This window comes from Pholcus phalangioides, unplaced genomic scaffold, assembly GCF_987345545.1.
Source record: "Pholcus phalangioides strain wild (caught in Gottingen) unplaced genomic scaffold, Ppha-v1.0 ptg000028l_1, whole genome shotgun sequence".
In the NCBI taxonomy this organism is placed as follows: domain Eukaryota; kingdom Metazoa; phylum Arthropoda; class Arachnida; order Araneae; family Pholcidae; genus Pholcus; species Pholcus phalangioides.
The window spans coordinates 5,229,325-5,251,168 of NW_028301618.1; the positions used below are offsets into that span (position 1 = coordinate 5,229,325).

At 39.6% G+C, this 21,844-nt stretch overlaps 2 protein-coding genes and 1 long non-coding RNA gene across 3 annotated transcripts; 2 read left to right on the forward strand and 1 right to left on the reverse strand.

Annotated features, from left to right (window-relative positions):
• Positions 1 to 727: 727 nt before the first annotated feature.
• LOC149067806 (uncharacterized) lies at positions 728 to 1,934 on the forward strand. The gene has a single exon (XM_089252190.1). It carries the CDS (start codon positions 758 to 760, stop codon positions 1,901 to 1,903), a length of 1,146 nt encoding a protein of 381 aa, XP_089108316.1. The 5' UTR covers positions 728 to 757; the 3' UTR covers positions 1,904 to 1,934.
• A 2,815-nt stretch (positions 1,935 to 4,749) lies between these two features.
• Positions 4,750 to 6,063, forward strand: LOC149067807 (uncharacterized). Its single transcript, XR_016195289.1, has 2 exons — positions 4,750 to 5,734; positions 5,853 to 6,063. It is a non-coding gene; the product is annotated as an uncharacterized LOC149067807 (long non-coding RNA).
• A 10,647-nt stretch (positions 6,064 to 16,710) lies between these two features.
• LOC149067808 (uncharacterized) lies at positions 16,711 to 19,344 on the reverse strand. The gene is made up of 2 exons (XM_089252242.1): positions 19,122 to 19,344; positions 16,711 to 17,608 (listed from the first exon to the last, which is right to left on the reverse strand). The coding sequence occupies exon 2, from the start codon at positions 17,540 to 17,542 to the stop codon at positions 16,892 to 16,894; it is 651 nt and encodes a 216-aa protein (XP_089108368.1). The 5' UTR covers positions 17,543 to 17,608; positions 19,122 to 19,344; the 3' UTR covers positions 16,711 to 16,891.
• Positions 19,345 to 21,844: the final 2,500 nt, after the last annotated feature.

Genomic DNA, 21,844 nt, shown 5'->3' on the forward strand with positions numbered 1-21,844 from the left:
TCATCCTTTTTTTCATCCGGTAAATTTGAAAATATGTTTTACAAGCTCCTCTGTAACAGGGCTCCTCTTTTTGAGTATTTACATCGCATTAATAGGGCGGATAGTCCATTGTGTAGCCATTGTAACAATTTGGAAACTGCTTCTCATTTTCTTTTTTATTGCAGTCATTATGATTCTGTGCGTAATGCTACTTTCCGCAATCTTCATTTTCCGGTCTCTTGTTGGCGAGATTTTGCGTCGACTCCTCCTAATATTATTATTCCTCTCTTTGAGCGTTTCGTCACTCGTAGTTCCCGTTTCGTCTAGTTGTTGGTATTCAAGTTTCATCCTATCGATACTCACTATATATATATATGTGTGTGTGTGTGTGTGTGTATATATATATATGTATGTGTATAAATTTTTCAGTATTACTATTCTTTGCTTTGTTTCAATACTTTTATTGTTGTCATTATTTGTGCTATGATTCTTATGCTTTTGTTGTTGTCATCACCTGCGACAATGTATTATTCATGGTTTTTGTTATCATTCAATTTTGACAATTATTATTATTTTTTTATTATTATTGACTATTAATGTATAATTGATAGGCATAATTTCTTTTTTCTAATTTCCTAGATGTTTTTGTTATGATCCTGGCATCTCTATTCTCAATTTTTTTTTTTTTAATGATCAGGGGATGGTCATAGTAGCCGAGAGCCCTGTATAATTATTATTGTATTGTAAGAAAGTTAGGTGGGAAGCCGAGTTCTATAAAATGGAGGAAGACTGTATCATTAGTAACGATCATATTAAAAATAAGAGGATGATTTTGAGGAATGGAGCAGTCGATGCTGCAGACGACGTCGACGAATCTCAGGAAGACGAAGTCGAACCCGGAGAAAAGCGGACGGCCAAGAAGAACCGAGCCAGACCGAAAACGCACGTCTGCGTGATCTGCGGCAAGGCCTTCGTCAGCCTGTACCACCTGAAAAGCCACCAGCATTCCCACAGCGACGAGAAGCACTTCGACTGCGGCGTCTGCGGCAAGAAGTACAAGCGCCGGGAGACGCTCGACAACCACATGATGACGCACTCCTGCGACAGCCCTCACAAGTGCGACGCCTGCGGCAGGGTCATGTGCAGCAAGGTGTCCCTGCAGAACCACGTCCTCCGTATCCACGAGAACGGGGCGAGGCAGTTCTGCTGCGACGAGTGTCCGAGGACCTACATCCACGAGCGGGACCTGAAGCATCACAAGACGACCCACGTCAGCAGGCCCGTTTTCATGTGCGAACAGTGCGGCAAGACCCTGTCGACGAAGCACGACCTCGTCGTTCACGTCCGGTCCCACACCGGTGAGAAGCCTTTCGTGTGCAAGACGTGCGGCCACGCGTTCTCCAGGAAGAGTCGTCTGAAGAAGCACGCTGCCGTCCATTCCGGCGAGCTGCCCTACACCTGCCCGTCGTGCGGCAAGCAGTACCGTTGCAGCAGCAGCCTCAAGAGCCACGCCCTCGTCCACAGCGACGAGCACCCTTACAAGTGTAAGTTGTGCGAGAAGGCGTTCAAGTCGCAGAGTTCTCTGAGGAGCCACCTAGACTTCCACAATGGCATTAAGAGACATGTATGTAGGTACTGCGGGAAGAAATTCCAGTCGGGACCGAACATGTTCAAGCATGTTAGGAGGCATATGGGGTTGAAATCGGCATTGTGTACCGTTTGTGATAAGGGCTTTGTAACGAGGCAAGAGTTGAACGCTCACATGAGATCTCATGCTAAAGACGAAAACTCCTCCTTCGATAGCATGAACTATGTATTCGAGGGTAGCACAACCAACAACCCGACTTCATTTCCTGTTTCCAATAGCGGTAGATTGTATCCAACGGCTGTCCAAATGCAAGAGGATTTAAGAAATTATAGTTGAAATTTAAATTAAAAGTCAATTTTAAAAAAAATTACGAAATATTTATCATCTGCCCTACAGACATGTGAACAAGACACACACTCGAGCCATATATAACAAAGTTCTTCTTTTCGCCATTTTAACAGGTCTGGGAGCCTCTGAAGTCATAGAGACTGTTATTGTCTATTCTGTGTCCATGGTTGATGTAATTGCGGAAGGATTTCAATTTACAGGAAACTGGCTAAGTGAGGAGATATCGATGTTTCAATAAAGGAAAATTCATCTCTGCCTTCACGGGGACTCAAACCCCGGTCACTTCTTTTGCCAGATGAGTACTCTACCAACTAAGCTATGAAGACAGATAGAATTTCCTCTCCTTGGAGCATATGTATATGCTGAATGGCTACGTGCAATGGACGGCAGCAACGTTCTACTAAACTTAGCCAGTTTCCTGTATCTGTCGTATTAACAAGGGAGGGTGGCGTCTTTCATCCTATACCGCCATCTGGTGGCCCTGATGTCATTTGCGAGCTATTAGTAGAATGTTACCGCTGTCCATTGCGCGGAGCCATTCAGCAAAAACATATGCTCCAAGGAGAGGAAATTCTATCTGTCTTCATAGCTTAGTTGGTAGAGTACTCATCCGGCAAACGAGGGACCGGGGTTCAAGCCCCCGTGAGGGCAGAGATGAATTTTCCTTTCTTGAAACATCGCTATCTCCTCACTTAGTCAGTTTCTTGTATCTGTTGTATTAACAAGGGAGAGTGACATCTTTCGTCAGATTTCAATTTGCTTGATGAATGAGTATAAAACACGTAATTTTATGGACTCGCATTAATTAATTCTAGAGGTGTAAAATTCTTGAGACTAATCTTCAGAATATTCTCTGGAGGAATTTCTACAGTCGAATCCTGTTATAACGAATTCCAAGAGACCGCAGAAACCACTTCGTTATGAAAACACTTTCATGTTATTCAAAAATGCTTCTACGTAAACTTCTCTGGTGGATTAGAAAAGTGTTAGTTAAAATAAGATTTTTGCTATAACAGCATTCGTTAAAATGGGATTCGACTGTATTATAAATAACTTAAGAATATTATAAGTTCTTGATGAGAATATTCTGCTATTTATAATACAGTTATATATGGACGGCTTTTATATAACAGGCACCAAGCGCCATTTTTAACATTTTTCAGATATATGACATCTGACCTATTGAAAAAGAGGTGGGATTTTTTTTTTATCTAAATAGAACCAAAGTAACATGGGAACAGGTGCTGTATAATCCAGACTGCCAAATCCAATATAATCCAGATCGCCAAGGGTGCTATAAGTCGCCAACGCCGGCGCTCTCAGTTATGCCGATCGGGCTCTCACTTGCTTTGCCGGGTTGTCATTGTTCTAGATTGTTCCTCCGTAGCTTCCATTACCCATCCATTATAGATGGCGCTTAAAGCGCAGGTGATTCAAACAGATAACAGCGTTTTTTCCCTTTGTGCAGTAGCGTCGTTATCTTGGATTATTCCCGATGCGATTACCTTTCGTTAGTTGTTTTTAGCGTGTCTTTTCAAATGTTTGAATAGTCATTTAGTGTTTTTCGTTCCGAGCGTTAGGATTACATTTTCGTCGACCGGTAGGGCTGTATCCTTTTTATTTATTTTTCTTATTAATATTCGTTATTTTATTTAATTTCCGTTATTTATTTAAAAGAATCTGGATACCTGGAAATAGTCCGGGTTTTAATTTTTTTTTACGTAGAATATGCTTATTTTTACACCATGCATGACCGTTGTTTATTTAAAAGAATCTGGATACCCGGAAATAGTCCGGGTTTTAAATTTTTTTTATGCCTAGAATATGCATGACCGTTGTTTATTTTAAATAAATCTGGATACCCGGAAATAGTCCGGGTTTTAATTTTTTTTTTTACGTAGAATATGCTTATTTTTACACCATGCATGACCGTTGTTTATTTAAATATACTATTATATTTCATTTGTGTTTCATGATAATTTTCATATTTGAATGGGTTTTTATTATAGTTTTCCATGCTGGCGATTTTTTTTTTCGGCGTCCGCAGTGTCTAACGGCCTTGGCGACTTTTGGTCGGGTCGTCGGACATGTTTGGCGCCGAAAAAAAAAGTCGCCAGAAATCGCCAATCTCTGGATTATACAGCACCTGTTCCGTAACATGTAGGCTGTGATGCCATCTGTTTGCAATTAAACCAACTACCAAACTGAAGAGATAACTGAATCGAAGATAACTTTTTCTCAGTTTTTGATTTAGTGGTGCTTGGTTCCTTTTATATAAAAGCTGTCCATATAGAATACCTTTGAGAATATTCTCTGTATAAGGACTACTTTTGTATATTACTGGGGAATATCCTTATCGAAAATAGTAAAGAATTATTCTCAATTATTAATAATAGCCGTTCTAGAGAATATTCTCCAGTTATAGAAGTCCTTCCAGAGAGTATACTCAAGAATATCTGTAATAACACCTAATAAATAATCTCAATAAAAAATGAGGATAACTCTTATTTTCGATACAAATATTCTGCGGTAATTTATAATAATAGTCATTCGAGAGAATATTCTCTTTCACCCGTCACTCTTCTCGTGAAAAAAAAGGGAGTATTGAGCAGTTTGTAGCCCACGATATTAAAGTTTGAAAGCAAGAAAATTAAACCAACATGGCTGAAAATCGCGCAACTTTTAAAGAAATACGAGTGATACAGAATTTAAGTGTATGTGCATTGAAGAAAACAACAGTTCTGTATCTTATAATGAAGGCGATTGTATAAGAAAAGCTTCTCCTTCGACAATCAACTTTGGTTTAATTTACTGTTTTGAACTTATTTCTGAAAATTTATCTAATTTCAAAATAGTTTTTTTAAGGTTTTCTTCGAAGTCTTTGTAACGAAACTTCTAAAACCCCCTCTCATCATGACCAGGAGAATATTCGCTCGAACTAAAAGTTGTCATCGTGGGATGATTATGCCAAAAAATTACTTTGTTTGAAATGTTTCAGGCAATATTTAGGAATATTTTCGATTATTCTCCAATTTTTAAATAAAAGAATCAACTTCGCATCTAAGAATCGCTACTTCTCAGTGATTGTAACTTAATAGAAGAAAAAATTCTTGTATAATGTTTCTTTTTAACTAGATTTTCCCCTGTACCTTAAAAAAAAAACTTAATTTATTTGCTTAAATATAAACTTCCCACGTGGACCGATTTTGACCAATTTTCCCTCACAAATATGGGAAATTCCCAGTGGAGTTTGACATATATCATCAAGAAGTTCTGATTAGCATCTCCGCAATTCTTTCCTCCTCTCCAGAGCTCTTCAACCCTATCTTCGCTTATGCTTTGCTGAGTTTTGTTTCAGAAAAAATTTCTGACCGTTATTTTTAACGCGCAAAACAAATGAAGCTAGGGAGGCATGGTTTGGTCCAATCCTGATGCGCATGTGTGAATTTCTTTCTGCAGACGAGTGAAAAAGTATAAGTGAGCGCCATCAGATTTTTGTTTTCAACAAGATGACAGAAAAAGTTGAGTAGCGCTACTTGCAAATAAGGCGAGCATCAACATTGGATTAGTTTTATTTTGACTGAGGATTTGTGCTTCATGAGGGTCTTGGCAAATTTCGTACCAAAAGCTGCCAATAATTGAGCAGAAGCAACTCGGTTTGGAGATAGCATAGGACAGTGTTAGAAACTTCCTTAACACAGGGATTACAGACGATGAGTGTTGGGTTTATGGATACTGCCCAGAAACCAAGTTACAGTCATCGCAATGGAAGAATCCAACATTCGCAGTCCAAAAAACTAGAGATGGAACGAGTATTCGGTTGGTATTCTGCCCCTCTGCCAAATATTCAACTAGGTATTCTGCTCAATATCTGTAAATCTAAGTATGTCAAACTAATTATAAAAAATTATATTATTTGGAATTTTCATTCCTCCAGATTTCAGTCCAGAGAAAGCATGTGATGGACCAGCTTACCGCCATCTCGAAAGAGGCTTTCCAGCACTGCTTCTGACACTGGCAGAACCATCGGGAGAAATGTGTGGTTGCGCAAGGGGAACTGACCACCTTGAAGGAGATTAGTGGAAGATCGTGTTGGATCTGAAAATCTGGATACAAGTATTTTTTATGAATAAAGGTCAGATATTTTTGAAACGAACCTTGCATTGGAGGTGTGCCTGCACAACCCTTTGTATGCATTATCCTTCAGCGATTCGCTGAGCTCTTGTGTAATATGAATGGGATGACAGGTTATGTATTTGGATAGATTGCAGATAAGTAGTTTGCTTTTTGAGGGGGCAGGGCAAAGATTCTTGTGTTCTGAAGAGGAGCAGCGATGGAAGCACTGTACGATGGGGCGAAAGGAGGCATCCGCATTTAAATCTTTGCATGAACAAAGGCAAAAATGTAGTTACTTTGACGGAAATACTAAATAGGTTCTATCTGTACTTATTCTTCCGTAATAAAATAAGTTCCGGAACTTTTTGAATGTAGATAAGTACTGTGGTTTTTTAACTTTTTTCCCCATCCCGCAGCTCCTTAAATAATGTGTTGCCTATCTGTTGAAAATTTAGTTCCCCCTCGCAATTAATTACATTAATTATCCACTAATTAACTGTCATGTAAATTTTAAACCTGAAATTGCAAAATTAATTCAATGAGATTCGTATGTTGCAGTATGTTACTACTATGGAAACATAATTTTTACTTTATCTCGAAAACTAGAGCCAATCTGACAAGGCCAATGCCAGATTTGGAATTGCCGAAATCATTCTGAAATAACTGAAATATCTTTGAGAACAAAATCGGTGTTCAGTGGCTTTATTATATTAATTAAACAAAACAATATGAATTTCAAGGGGAAAAAAGCTTACATAAAAAAAAAAATACCAATTCAAATATGTCGAATAATACCACAGGCGGAGATAGACTTGGAAGTCTGGGGAAGCATGTTCGTTATTGCGGGGGGGGGGCATGATTATTATGTCAGTTCATGTATACATTAATACATTAGATCAGTCGACTCCACCTTTGATGCTGTGGGGGGGGGGGGGCAATGCCGACATATTTCCGTCCATGAATAATAAATACACAGTAATGAATATTAGCCACTGTGAGGGTCGTAGTGACGGACTCGCATCGTGAGGATCCGGGTTCAAACCTCACCATTGCCGCAGTGGTGGTCGGCAAAGTTGGTTTTCTGCGGTTCTCAACTTCGAGGCGGGAATGTGAGCTGATCTCCCCGTTAAAAAGACTCGCCGCAGAGAGCAACAGCCCTACAACAGTAGAATTATTCATTTATTACACTTCACTCACTACGAGTTGAGAAAAAATTCATTGCAGATGGCAGCACTACACATAACAAGCATTACACAGAAGGTTCACTATATGTATACACACACATTCAAACATGTACCAATTCATTAGAAGTTCCGCAGAGGAATATGGACGAGGTGCATGTCTGGTTTAGTAGTAGTAATAATGAATATTCATATATTTTACCACAAAAAGAGTCGTAATTTGTTTTATTAGGGAACATTTTGTAAAAGCACAAACTTGTGCTGTGACGTGGTAATCATAAAGCGGTTATACAGCCTTTATTCATCAGAATGCCAACAGCCAACAACGGACGTTACGGGGGTTGAAAAAGTGGTGGTGGCACTTTAAAGTACCATCAGTAGATAAAGGTTTAAGCCGTTTCTGCAATCTGAAGATGATGAGCGAAAAAAAAAAAAAAAAAAATTGCACTGAGATTTTTTTTACGCTTTTCACCAAACAGCACCATTTCATAGGTCAGGAAACAGCAAACTTTAGAAAAAGTTTTTAAGCCTTTTTTGCTCCACCCTATATACTGTGCATCCAGCATAAGCCATCAACTCTTCGCTATACATAAAAAGGTTTTCAACAGCTGGCTGTGATACGAAGATTAATTCAGGAAAGAACGAAAACTCAACTGCCCTTGTGGAGAATCAAACACACATTCTCACACTTGCTGGGTGAGCACCCTAGACCAGGGTTTTCCAACTGGTGTTCTGCGAAACCCTAGGGTACCGTGAGAGCATTTTTAGGGTTCTGGGGAATCAAAAGTGACGGAACCCTGACAGCTTCAGAAATTTTCTTATCACTGTTTCACCTGAAGTAATTTTTTTAAATTTTTGTTGAGATTTGTACTTTAACAAAATTGGTATAATTTGACTAGTAGGAGACAAACAATATTCGTGTTGGCTCCTTTCTTCCTATTCTCACACGCAAGTCCTTCAGACAACAACAGAGATAAGACTTCCTGGGAATTGGTGTGCCCGAAGACCTACATGCAGATTTTATGAGGGTCTTCTTCCAATGATGCAGAACTTTTGAATTGTTTCTTTGCACACACACACTGGCCCCTTCCCCATCTTTCTTCTTATTAGGATCGCCAGTTGAGCTTCATGATGTCAGATTCTTATCACTTTTCTGAATAGCAAATCTTAAATAGCAAGGCAAGGAAAAGCTTTAGAGTCTGTCTCCATATATTCACAGTTTTTTTTCCCTTTATTGGATTTTTTTTTCACCACTCAGAAATCGTCATTCATGTGTTTTGTTTACGAAATTTGAGTTGTGCATGTTTAGGATGGCTTGCTAATGACATTACTACTTCACCATACACCAACTCTGGCCATATCACTATATTGCAATTTATTGCCATTAGTGAGATGGGTTGGAAGTGAAATCGTTGTCTATCAGTGGTCGCCTAGAGTTCGTGAGGGAAAATATCTTATCTATATCCTCCCTTGGGTTAGAACCCGGGACCCTGGCAACAACCTTCACGATGGTAGACGAGCATCTTACCACCATGGCACTAATGACATTACTGTCATCACTAGAGCCGTTGCAACTTCCAAGAGAGAAACAGTCACCTCGGGTTGGATTAACCTTTGCCCACAGTGTGTGCAAAAGGACGCAACCATTTCTACAGAGCCAACTGAAGAGACTAAAAAAGACGTTGTCACGTTAGCAAAAGAGGTGGGTGGAGAAGGGTTCAATGATATGGATATAGAAGTCGAACAGTTAAATTAATAGCAATTCAGAGGTACTGACCGAGGAGGAGTTAATGCAGGTGACTGCTCCTGAAACTGAAGCGGTACCAGATGAAGAAGTAGAAAACAAATTCACCATAAGTAACATAGTGGAAGGGCTTCACACATTCAAATCAGCAATAGATTGTTTTCATGATATAGATCCCTTTATGGTACGCTCTTCACATGTAGAATAATTGGTAGAGGAAGCCTTGTCATCATATTTCAACATACTTGATATGATGAAGAAACGGCAAACAGAAATGTTCTTACACAATGACGACGTCACTCTCCGCTATCATACGAAGGTTTTAACAACTGGATGTTGCGAAGATATATTTTGGAAAGGGAGAAAATTCAACTGCCCCTGCGGGGAATCGAACCCACGTCCTTTCACTTTCCGGGTGAATGCCCTAGACCACTAGAGGCACCGAATTTCTCAATCTTCCCTTGGAGCTCGTGTACACTGAAAGGGACCGTACATGGACGGCCGGACCAGACTCAGGCCAAGCTCACAACTGCATTCACCCGGAAAATGAAAGGACGTGGGTTCGATTCCCCGCAGGGGCAGTTGAATTTTCTCTCTTTCCAAAATATATCTTCGCAACATCCAGTTGTTGAAACCTTCGTAGAAATGTTCTTTCAGAAAACATTGCTACCAATCGCCTCTGCCTTTTTCACATTTCCTTATACCTCTGAGTTACCCTACTCTCCTCATGCTGTTCAATAAACGAGATATACAAGAAAAAAACTATGATTTAGGTTATTTGTGAATTTCCAGTATTCACGGTCACTCCCGGAACATAACGGGGGAGCCGACTGTACTTTCTAACTTGCCTGCGGTTATTTTTTCCATTATGTATATAGATTCTTTACCACAAGATGAAACCATGTCAAAGGGCGGAAATCGTAAAACTTCTCAGAAAATACTTTCACCCCATAGACTTCAAAGAAAATATCACAAAATTTTGATGGTTTTGATAGCATTTCGTTAGTTATACAATAACTATTCTTGAAAAAAATTGCTCGCAATATATTAAATTTTTCGAAATCATATTAAAAATTACTTAAATAACTGTAGTTCACATTACATCACCGTTGCTTAAATCTCGAGTATTCTTCTATTGTTCTTCTGGATATTTGAAAAAAAAAAAGTAACTTTTCACTGTCCCTGGGCTGTGCCCATGCATTAAGACGGCACTGCCTATTCTCTGTGTAAACAACAACAAAAAAAAACTAAAACGTTTGCTATTATAAGAATTTTTGATTTTGCGGCTTAACTTTTGAGCAGTTGTGTATTATAATTGCAAACAGAAAAAGAAACTTTGCAAAACTATCTAAAAAAAATTGCACAAGTGTGGGTCGTTGTAAATCTTTTTAAGCTGGAATTATTAAAATCTCTCATCATTTTGACTTCTACGAGTAAAAACTTTAAAATGAGGCATATCAAAATTTTTATTTCCATCCAGGGGCGTAGCCAGAAATTTCGTTCGGGGGGGGGGGGGACCACTTTTATTTCCGGGGGGACCAAAGGGACAGAACAATGGATTTGGCCATCTTTTCCCTATTTTCGGTCATTTTCTCACATTTCGGGGGGACCAGACAACCAAGTTCCCCCCCCCCCCTCGCTACGCCCTTGTTTCCATCATTATTATGCCTCACATTGTTCAAGGAATTGAAAATTTCGATTTTCCAGTCATTTTGATCTTGGTGACAGATGGCAGCACTACACATAACAAGCATTACGCAGAAACAAACTTTACGTCAGGTTTCACTACACGTACACACACATTCCCGCATGTACCAATTCGTTAGAGGTTCCGCAAAGGAATATGGACGAGGTACATGTGTGGTTTAGTAGTAGTAGTAATTTTGATCTGCTTGAATAATTAACGCATAATATCCCCCCCCCCCCGCAAAAATGCTTTCCTACACCTCTGGTTAAGAACTACTGCTGTAGTCAGTGCCATAACTAGCTATTCCCGTGGAAGAATTTACAAGTGGGTCCTGTGCAGGGATGCACCTGCCTAGTTATGGCATTGGCTGTAGTACCAAATCTTATTACCATGAGGCATTGATATGCTAAGATGGCCTTGTAGATCGCTAATATAGCATGAATATTTGAGTTCGCACTCCAAATAGCAATACGAGACCCTCAATGCTAATAACAAAGGGAAAATATTGAAACACCATAGTGTATGCATTAGCATTCTGCTATCTTGAGGCTACTGATTTAATTTGCAAGGGAAAATCATTGACAGTAGACAGCTCTCTATCTCAAAAGGGAAATAAAATTTCCCAGAATTGCAAATTAAATACAGAGCAGACTCTCGCTAATCTGGCACATATTAGACCAGGGTGTGCCGGATTATTGAAATCATCAGATTACTGGAAGTTACAGTTGAAAAAAACTCATTTGAATAACAAAGTAGACGCCACTTATAAGAATCACAGATAATATCATTTAGATATTGTGACTTTTGCAAAATACAGAACGGACCAATATAACATGGGGGGGGGGGGAAGGGAAATTGTTTGTAGTTAATCTGGATTTTGGATCCTATATCAGTTCTCTCCCCCCTCCCCCCCATAATGCAATGTAAAAGCAAAAGCCGTTCCTTCAGATCTTGGAAGGTGTATTCAGTAGACCAGATTCACGGTTACTCGGCTGAAAGACTTTCTCAGGGGTTTTATGGAACGTACTGTACACTTAAAGAAGTTATAATTTGTAAAATCAGTCAGCAAGTTCTATTCAAACTCCTCATATAATGGCCGAATAATAATAATTAACGCAGGATTTTAGCTTAAAGCGAAAATATCCTGTTTTAGAACATTATGGAGGACGAAAGATTGAAAATTTTGCAACCAGTTGGATGAAAAGAAAAAGTTTTGTTCCGAGTTGTCTCATTCGACTAAACTGTATATATGGTCATCTTATTTGCTCTTGGATTTATTTTGGATATAGTGATCAATTGATTATTGTTATTAGAAACTCACTCCCAATGTGACCATATTAAGTGGCGTGAACTGTTTAAATTTCTGTGTGTACAGACATGCAGTGACATATTTCTCTCTCCTATGGGCTTTTAAAAAAAAACAGATTACTGGATCGGCAGCAGTAGCGCATGGCCAGATTATTGAGAGTCTACCGTAATTCCAAATGCATTTGGAAAATGTTTCACCCCTTTATGTTGAAGCATTTTCAGTGAAAAACGCGTGAGATGCCACTTTACATACAAAGTACAAAAGACTGGATAGCGGAAGTGGATGAAAGTTTTGAAAGAAAATCTTAATATTTTCTTAAGAGTGGCATTACTTCTCTCTATACTTTGCCATCTGAGGGCTATTGTCATTAAGAACTACTAGCTGCGTCAGGAGGCTGCCCATGCAGAATTCCACTCAGAGCACATATATGCTCAAAGGGAAGAAAATGTCTGTCCTTTGTTGCTTAATGGTAGAGCTAGCTATCACCACGGATTGTGAGAGGTTGGTTGTTCAATTTCCCACAGAGGCGTGTGAATTTTCTTTCTGAACTTCATTGATCTCTGATTATAGTTAGTACCCAGTCTTTTGTGCCTAAAAGAAATCGGCTGAATGCAGTTTTGTTGAACCAAAGCCAACTGCATTGAGCTTCAGCTACAGGCATGGGCGGAGATATGGGGGGGGGGCAGCGTCAAAGGTGGAGTTGACTGATCTAATGACATCATTGTCCCCCAGGCTTCCAAGTCGATCTCCGCCTATGGCTACAGGAAAGAGAGGAATAATGTCATAGGCAACCATAATGTCTATTCAAAGCTTTCAAACTCTGATGGCATCTCTATCAAGTTTCTTTTGCCTCCAAATGTGGCTTCAACCATTAGACCAGGGTCGTATCAAAGTATGGGACTGATATTAAATTGAGTAGAGAAAGTTATCGAGAATATTCAGCTGTGTTTCAACCAGGGCTGCTACAAGCACCCCACCATATTTTGCAGCAAGGCACTCCCCAAAATAAATTCAGAAATCAAAGTCTTGTGTGAATAAACTCTCAAAGCTAAGCACCAACAGACCTACAACACTTTCGACCGTCCTAAGATGAAGGATCTGCCTCAGATCATCAATCACTTTGAATGACATTTTTCAACATGAATTACACTTTCCATAAAGGGGCCATTCAAGTATTACGTAAGCAGACTTTCAGCCATTTTTGACCCCCCTCCCCTCGTCAGCAGCTTAGAATATTTCATATCTTCAGAAAGGGGTGGTTGATGACGTAAGCAACCTTCGAGCAAATCCAAAACCCCCTCGATGCTGACGTAATACTTGAATGACCCCTAATCAGGGTGAGCGACATTCTGACATCTGCTCCATATTGCCAAACCATCAGTCATAGATACAAAATCAGCAGTGCTATTATAACTAAATTACATTTAATTTGAAGAGGCGTGACTGTAAGGTCCTCCTCACAACGGGAACACACGTGAATGACCAAAAGAATGGCCTACAGAGGCCATTGGCGCTAGCAATTTTGGAGTCGCCATGGCCACAAGTAATCAAACAATTTTATATTGCTCGATTACTTGTTGTCCGAGGGCAACAGTAATTTTTTTTTTTGATTATGTGTCAGCGTGTATACAAACTTGGAAAAAGAGGTTGCCAAGTCCAAGAAATTTTTTTTTTTAAATCATATTTTCGAGAAATTTTTTTGATTCTTCAATCCGTTATATATGCCGCTATGGTGGTCGAGTGGTCATAGTGACAGACTCGCATAGCAAGGACCCAGGTTCGAATCCCACCGTTGCCATAGTGGTGGCCGGCTGAAGTTGGTTTTCCGTGGTTCCCAACTTCTAAGGCGCGAATGCGAGCCGATCTCCCTGTTAAAAAGTCTCGCCACAGAGAGCAACAGACCTAAAAACAGTACAAATGCATAGCTGCCAACTTTTGAAAATGAAAATTCTGGAGATTTTCGCGCAAACCCATATTTTATGCTTAAACCACTCCATAGGGATTTTCCAAACATAAAAGTTAAAGCGTAGGGAATAAAATCCCTACTCAAAAACTGAAGTCAAATTAAAATAGGGATTTTACACACATGGAAGTTAAACCCTTGGAAATAAAATTCCTACGCAAAAAACAAGTGAAATTGGAGGCCAAAACTTCAATGATGTAAAAATAAATATTGTGTTCAATCAGAAACGCTGTGAACGAACATTCTGCGCGAATGACCCCAAAATCATCGGAAGATGAAGGAAAACACCGTCAATTTTTGAAGAACACTGAATGTTTGTGACACTTGCTTGTCTTTTTTTTCATTTCACATGAGTGATGATGTCACTCTTTCCACCATGACCGATGTTTATGTCCGTAACACAACTTGTACAAAAAGGAAAAGTCGGCCCTCTTCTGGAACGTTTGATGAAAGGAAATTCATCGCAATAAGTATCTTTAAAATTGATTAAATATACAAGATATACGGAAGACTGGATGTTGTGAAGATATTTATTATTTCAGATGTTTATTTTTTAAGGAAGGAAAAACTCGCTTCTACCAGGAGTCGAACCCGGGTCCCTCGATTGCCGGACGAGTGCTCTGACCACTAAGCTACAGAGGAGATAGAGATTTTCCTTCGCTAGAGCGTATATATGCCGAACGGAACCGTGCAATGGACGGTGAAACCGATCAGCTAATAGCTCATGGACGACGAGCCACCAGAGGGCTATATATATATGACATGAATGTCGCTACCCACTTGTTAATACAAGATATACGGAAGACTGGATGTTGTGAAGATATTTATTACTTGAGATGTTCATTTTTTAAGGAAGGAAAAAACTCATCTCTGCCTCTACCGGGATTAAATATGTTTTTGCTTATCAGTATTCATGTTTTGTTATATCGTACGTACGTAACTTCAACAAAAGAAATTTTGACCATATGCGCGTCACTATAATCTTCGATTATTATCCAGGACTATTGGCTGCTAAGCCATTTCCCTGCACGATAAGACAAACTTTCTTGTTACCATCAGAGGGTTTGTAAAACTTCCTTAAAAAGGAAATTTCCCCATTTACGACGTGTGACGTCATTTCGAAAGGGAAAAAAAAGGGCTTTATGCCCCACAAGAAATACCTTGGAGACTGTTTTCATAAGCGGGGATTTTTTTTTAATGAAGTAGGTAATTTTTAGGGACAATTAGGGATTTTTGTGATTTTCGTAAAAATTCGGGAGATTTAAGAACTTTTCGGGAAGTCGAGCGATGAAGCTAAAATTCGGGAGACTTGGCAGCTATGCAAATGTAATTCAATCATAACACATCACTTCTGAAATATAGATGGCAGCACTGAAAAACACAACACTGCATATGCACTCAGACTGTTAGGTACACACACAGTTACACTTCCAGCACAACTCACTAGGTAGTAAATTGCCCATAGATGGTGATAGACCCGAGTAGTGCTCAGTTTGAAAGAAAGGACCCCTCTATGTTAAGAAGGGGGGAAAAGGCCTGGATAGTTTTGTTTACATGCGCAATATACAGAGCTGTACATCTGGAATAAGTTTCTGCTCTATCGACCAATGCTTTCCTTCTGTCAATGCAACGATTCATAGCAAGGAGGCGAAAACTGCGGGTAATATATTTCGATAATTGTACTAACTTCGGTTTGAAAGAAAGTCCTTGCTATATAGAGCAAGTGTGGCCATGGAAAGCATGACCTTACTTTCGCGATGGCCATGACAATTATTCTAAATCACACATGCACCTTGTCATTGGCGTACGCAAAGGGGTGGGGTTCTAATCACCCCCTCTCCTCAAACGAAGATTATAGTGTTATTTTGCAGTAAAAACCCCTCATTGAGAAGAAAAAAAAATGCAACCCCGAGAAAATTCTGCGTACGCCTATGCACCTTTGTTTCTGTAATAAACTGTTGTTTTGAACTGTTTGTAATGTGCTGCCATTTGCAATCAATTTTTCTAAATATGACTAAAGTGTGATAATTGAATATTTGTACTGTTGCAGCCTGTAGGCTTGCTGCTGTCTGTGATGAGACTTCTTTAACAGGCAGATCTGCGTGCATTTGTGCCTTGAAGTTGGAAACCACAGAAAACAAATTTAGCCAACTATCACTGTGAGATTCAAACCTGGGTCCTCATGATGGGATTCTGTCACTATGACCACCAGTGACAAATCAGTGCTACTGCAAAAAAAAAAAAAATCTAAGAATTTCAAGAAAAGTATAGGAAACTATTACAGGAATTTTTTTACCACAGAACATTTGCAGTCAGCCGAGGGCTAATTGCAAAACATTGCTTTTTGGAGCCTTGCAGATGTGAAATACCTTGTGGCGACCCTGCCCAACCTCAAGGTAGTTTGATAGTCTATATAATTTTATCCACACAGTCCCGACCGATCAAGATATTGTGAAGACATTTTGGCAAAACAATTTTAAGTAGCGTAGCATGCTGTTCTTGAATCGGCAGCCTCATTGCTATCTTCAATATGATTTAATTTCCCAAAATATCTAGTACCACCCCTGGACCAATCTTGAAGCACCCGGAGGTTGCTCCGGTACATCCTTCACGAATCACAGGCTCTTAAACGAGAGTCACACACCTTCGAATATTTACACATCTTTGCCTTTAGACAAGTGATGATACATCCCGGTAGCGGCAGATAAAGTTAAATTCCAGCAAAATTTCCTAGCATGAAATTTCTCCAACCCCTGTTGGCTGCAAAAAAAAGTTTTAAAATTTCGCTCTTCAAATAACTATTACTATCAGCAACATTTATTATCAAAGAAAGTAACTAAATTTTCCAAGTCATCTTTTACAATAACAAATGTGCTTTATAACACAAATATTCATCACACAATGAAACACTAAGCAACAAAAAAAAACCACTGAGATAGGCAGATTAACCACAGGACTTCCGAAAAGCTCTGCGATTTATCTGTCTTGCAAATGCACAGACATATGCTTCTCCAAGAACTTCATTTTCGAAAACGAGGTGCAGCAAATGCTACATTCGTAATTTTTTGTAGCGGTGTGAAATTCGCCATGTTTGATAAAAGACGATTTCGAAGCGAAGCACTTCGAACACACTTCGCACTGGTAAGGTTTCTCTCCCGTGTGGGATCTCTGGTGGATGATCAAGGAATTCTTCTGGACGAACGACCTCAGACAAACCACGCACTGGAACGGTTTCTCCTTCGTGTGAGTCCTCGTGTGCACCATGAGCGAGTAAGTGCTCTGGAAAGACCTCGAACAGATGTCGCAGGCGTACGTCGTTATATGCATCAGCTCGTGCTTTTTTAGAGCTTCATAACGGCTGAAGGTTTTCGAGCAGAAGTCGCATCTGTAACGCTGGACTTTGTTGTGAACCCTCATGTGACTCGTCAGGTTCCCCCTCTGCGAGAACCTCTTTGAGCAGACCTCGCACACGAATGTCCTGTCCGCGTGCTCCAAGTTGTTGTGGTCCACCAGTTCTTCATCTGTAGGGAAGGTCTTGCAGCAAATCTCGCAAAACGGAATGCTCTTCCTCGCCTTCACAATCAGCTGTCCCTCGCTATCGGAGGAATCTTGGGTTGGAGTAGACATGCTCAAACAATCTCCGTTTTCCCAGGGACCTTCAGAACACTTCCATAGTCTTTCTGGACGATATTTCTAGAGATAAAAAAAAAAGCATAACTTCACAAATCAGTACCTCAACCATAAGTATAATCACTTAATCTGCTACTAAACAAAATACAGTAAATGCCTTAGAACTCGACATTAAAGTTTCTATAAAATATCATTGAGCAGAAGTGTATTTGCGGTAGGGGGGCTTAGTGGACGGCAAACTTCAGGAATGACTGTTCAAGCAAATTAATAGAATGGAATGGCAGCAAAATTTTCTCAGGTCATGGGGCTGGAAACCATAAATCCACCTCTGCTTAGAGAACAAGTAACCAAAAGAGTAGCAAGTAGAGTAACTCAGAGTGCCTGCAAGCATTTGAGAGACCAAAACAGTACGCTATATCTTGTGATTGAGCAAGAGACCAGATTGATGAGTGACCTAGATCTTGTGCAAGCATGTGGAGTGATAAAAATAATGTGCAATCATATGGAACGATTAAAAGTGTGCAATCACGTTAATGACCAAAAGAGTGTACTGGTGAGGGCAGGACAAGATCAGTGAGTGACCAAAAATTGGGACTTAGAGAATGTGTAAACATAGGAGCGAATAAATCGATTAAATGTTCAGTGTCACATGTTTCTAAAACAGCGGCTCTCAACCTTTTTTGACTCGCGGAGCCCTTTTAAATAAAAAAAATTCTATGGCGGGGCCCGGTAGGCCAATTTGTTAGACCCAGTAGGCCTAACAAGTTGACAACCTAATTATTCATCAGTCACTGATTTATTTTTACTATTTATAAATATTTATAACTTTTTTTTAAATTTTACTTTTTTTATATATTTTCCTAGAGCGGCCACGGAGCCTCGGTTGAGAACCGCTGCTCTAAAAGATTCTGCAAGGAGCGTGACGTCACTGCAAGTCTTTTACTCTAAACTGAATGAACATCCAGCTCCGCATAGTATCCTCTGCCTAATTTAAAATGCCTTGCAAAAAGTAACTCAGAATTTCTAGACCTTAGAGGTAGGTCCCACGCAGGGTTGCAACTGGGGGGGGGGGGGGGAAGAGCAGGTGGACCTCCGGCGCCACACCAAAAAGGAGTTATCAAATTCACTCTTTCGCTGCTTCTTCAACATTGCAAGTGGCACTTAGAAGTGCGCCTGCCCTGTCTGAAAAAGTATCTGTAGCCTCGGTCCTAAATACAGCCCTGGTTAAACTGAGATGTATCTATTATATAACGGTACAACACTTTAACTAAACATAACTTTATGGTTCACTTGATTGAGATTTTAATGTTATTTCAAAGTAATTCAAGATAATCTTTAACTTATTATAAAATGCTTAATCCCTGAGGATTTTTAAACGTTGAAAACCTAAAATAGCCCCTATTATCCCAAGTAGGACCGACCTACATTAGCTGGAATACTAGATGCCCTACAGTATATATGAGGGGTAAAATCTTGCCAACCCTGTAACTCGCCGCATTCGAGAAAACGAAACACGTGGTTTTTGTATCCATTAACTTCATGTAAAATGCAATGTTCACAAAATATATTTCCTTACCTAAATGTGTGTAACGGTCCTCAGGTCTGGATTGCAGCGGCCCGGAACTGATGAACGACGAGTTGAGAATCCTACTGGGATATGAAAAATGAATTATTTAACTTTTAAAATACAGAGAGAATCGTAAATCTAAAGTGAGAATCAAAAATTATAATAAACGACGTTTAAGGTGTTTGTTATTTATGAAATCTCTAGCAATCTCCTGCGATGGCTATAGTGAGATCGCCTTTGAAACGGCTCACGTTAGGACATCGTGAAGGCCAGCTTGACGTCTTCAGGCTAGTCAATATCGTTTCAAAGCTGACCATATATATCAGAAAAACTTGGGTCTTATGAAATGACTATATTTTATCAAGAAAAGTGTATGTATAGTGTGAAAAAATATTTGGAAGCATATTGAAAAAGTCATATTCAATTTATTTTTGTCAACTTCTTCGAGGGCCTTTGTTTTTAACACTCCAAATTTCAGCTCTCACCGCATGAGCTGTCCGTCATTTCAAAACTAGATAGCAGCACCAATACCATAGATAAAACAAGACGCATTTGACTCCTCCAGAAGCAGTCAGCCAATAACGCCCAACGTAAAGCGCTGTCGTGAGCCGTATTGCGATTTGTAGGAAAACAGTCATGCTGCTTTTCTTATTGGCGAGTGGACGGCGTGTTGCGCTGGGCGAATCACGTTGCTCGTGGCACAGGAAACCTGCTCCTAGGAAAACTCGGCTTTAAAATCAAACAATGTCAACGCTCACCTGTCATCTGCTTGTTCTTAAAGTCTAATTTTGGATGACTCCTCGTGCCACGAACTTTGATCACCTTATTACATTACTACTTGACATTAGATGGCAGCACCAATACTATAGATCAAACGACATTCGAAAAAACAAATGAACGTCCTTTTGCCCGTCGTCTGCTTCTTTCAAAGATCTTCAGTTTGGGTGCCTACCATAGAGAGAACTCAACTTGCAATCCAGTTAAGTTTGTGAGCTTTGCTCGTACGGAACTGATGTGAATGAAGACTTTGACTCCTCAGTTTTGGACAGAACAAAATGCATATAAACAAATTATATAAACAAATATAAACATTATATAAACAAATTTATTTAAATAAACATGCAAGAACATTAAATTAACATCAATACCTCTAAAGCTGTTCCGATACAACAATTTATCCTTCCGAGTAGATGAAGAGATACTATTCAATTTTTTGATACCATCTGCTTTTCCAGAAGATGGGGGGGGGGGGGGGGCTTTATTTTGAATGCCTCCTTACTTGTCATAAGATGTGGCTCCACTCACAGATAATTTTCTTTCTCTTAAACCGAGCACAACACCGATTGAGCTCAATCAACACTAGTGTTGTCGAAATTGTGTGTATCTTAAGGCGCGTATACATTAGTACGCGGATCATGCAATAAAAGCATTCGCAATTGGTAATTTCAGTAATTTGTACGGTGTTGTGAACAATTCTTGAGCTATTTGCACTGGACCAACCATCGAGGAGAAATAAAGTATTTCTCCTCTAAGGGACCAACCTGGAATCGGTTTTTTCAACGAACACAAAGGAAAGTTTGTGTATTCACAAGCAGATTAGAACCGTTGCAGGGGGTCGTGCGTTGCAAGATCGGCACGCTAGTTTATATGTGCCTTTACAGTCTGAGTGAGTATTAAGGGTTGTGTGTGAATTTTAAGTGCTTGATCTGTATTCCAAATTGTGAGTGAAGTGAATATTTGTAGAGCTGTATAGAACTGTTGCTCTCAGTAGAGAGACTTTTTAACGGGGAAATCGGTCTCGAAGGTGGGAACCACAGAAAACCAACTTCAGACGATCTCCACTGTTGTGCCGCTCACAGGAAACTGGAAAGAATAAAAAAAAAATTCAATGCTATAGATTTACATTCTATAATTACCATAGGAGTCGTTTGTAATTGTGATACTAGATGGCAGTGCAAACAATATAAATGGAATAAGTCACATGCTAAGCAGCTTTGATCCCTTTTTGAAAGCTTTAAAAGTTTGTCAATAGATGTCACTACAAACCCCAGATGTGAATAATCTATTTTTTTCATTTGAAACAAGCATCGTCATCGCCTGGAACGTGGTAGGCTCTAGGCTGGGAAAAGTGGCCATGGAGGCCTCAGGTATTTTTTCAGGTATAAACTTTAATGACCCCCTTCCATCTGATGAAGATCCTGGTTCCAATAATTCTTGTGAAATTGATTGTACCGATTCTTTCATCTCGCCCGCGGCAAGAGCAAAGAAACGTCGAACATTTAAAAAAAAAAAGGGTTTTTAAGTCCCATCTCAAAACTTGATGGTTTCCCCCCCCCCCGATTGTTATCAAGTAGATAATGTTGCCTAGGCTGACCATATTTCCTCGAGAGAAATACGGGACATTGCGTTTCCAAATACGGGTAAATACGGGACATCGCCAATTTTCGCCAAAACCAAACAAAGTTGCCAAATATTGTTGAAATTACGGAAAAATCACAATGGCGGGAAATGATGCAAATTGCAGTGAATTACAATGTATTCCACGATAGACAAACTTTCAAGGCAAATGTGGGAGATTAATATTCTCATATATAGTTGTAATTGTCGTAAAATAATTTATGAGTTGAAAAATAATGTCAATCTTTGACTTCAATAAAGAATAAAAATCCAAATTGGCTTCGTGTAAAATACGGGAAAAACCGGGACACTTTTGCGAAAAAGTCGGGACGGCC

Excerpts from the sequence above, each read along its gene's own strand:
- LOC149067806 (XM_089252190.1), top strand. The coding sequence starts at position 758 with ATGGAGGAAGACTGTATCATTAGTAACGATCATATTAAAAATAAGAGG.
- LOC149067808 (XM_089252242.1), bottom strand. The coding sequence starts at position 17,542 with ATGTCTACTCCAACCCAAGATTCCTCCGATAGCGAGGGACAGCTGATT.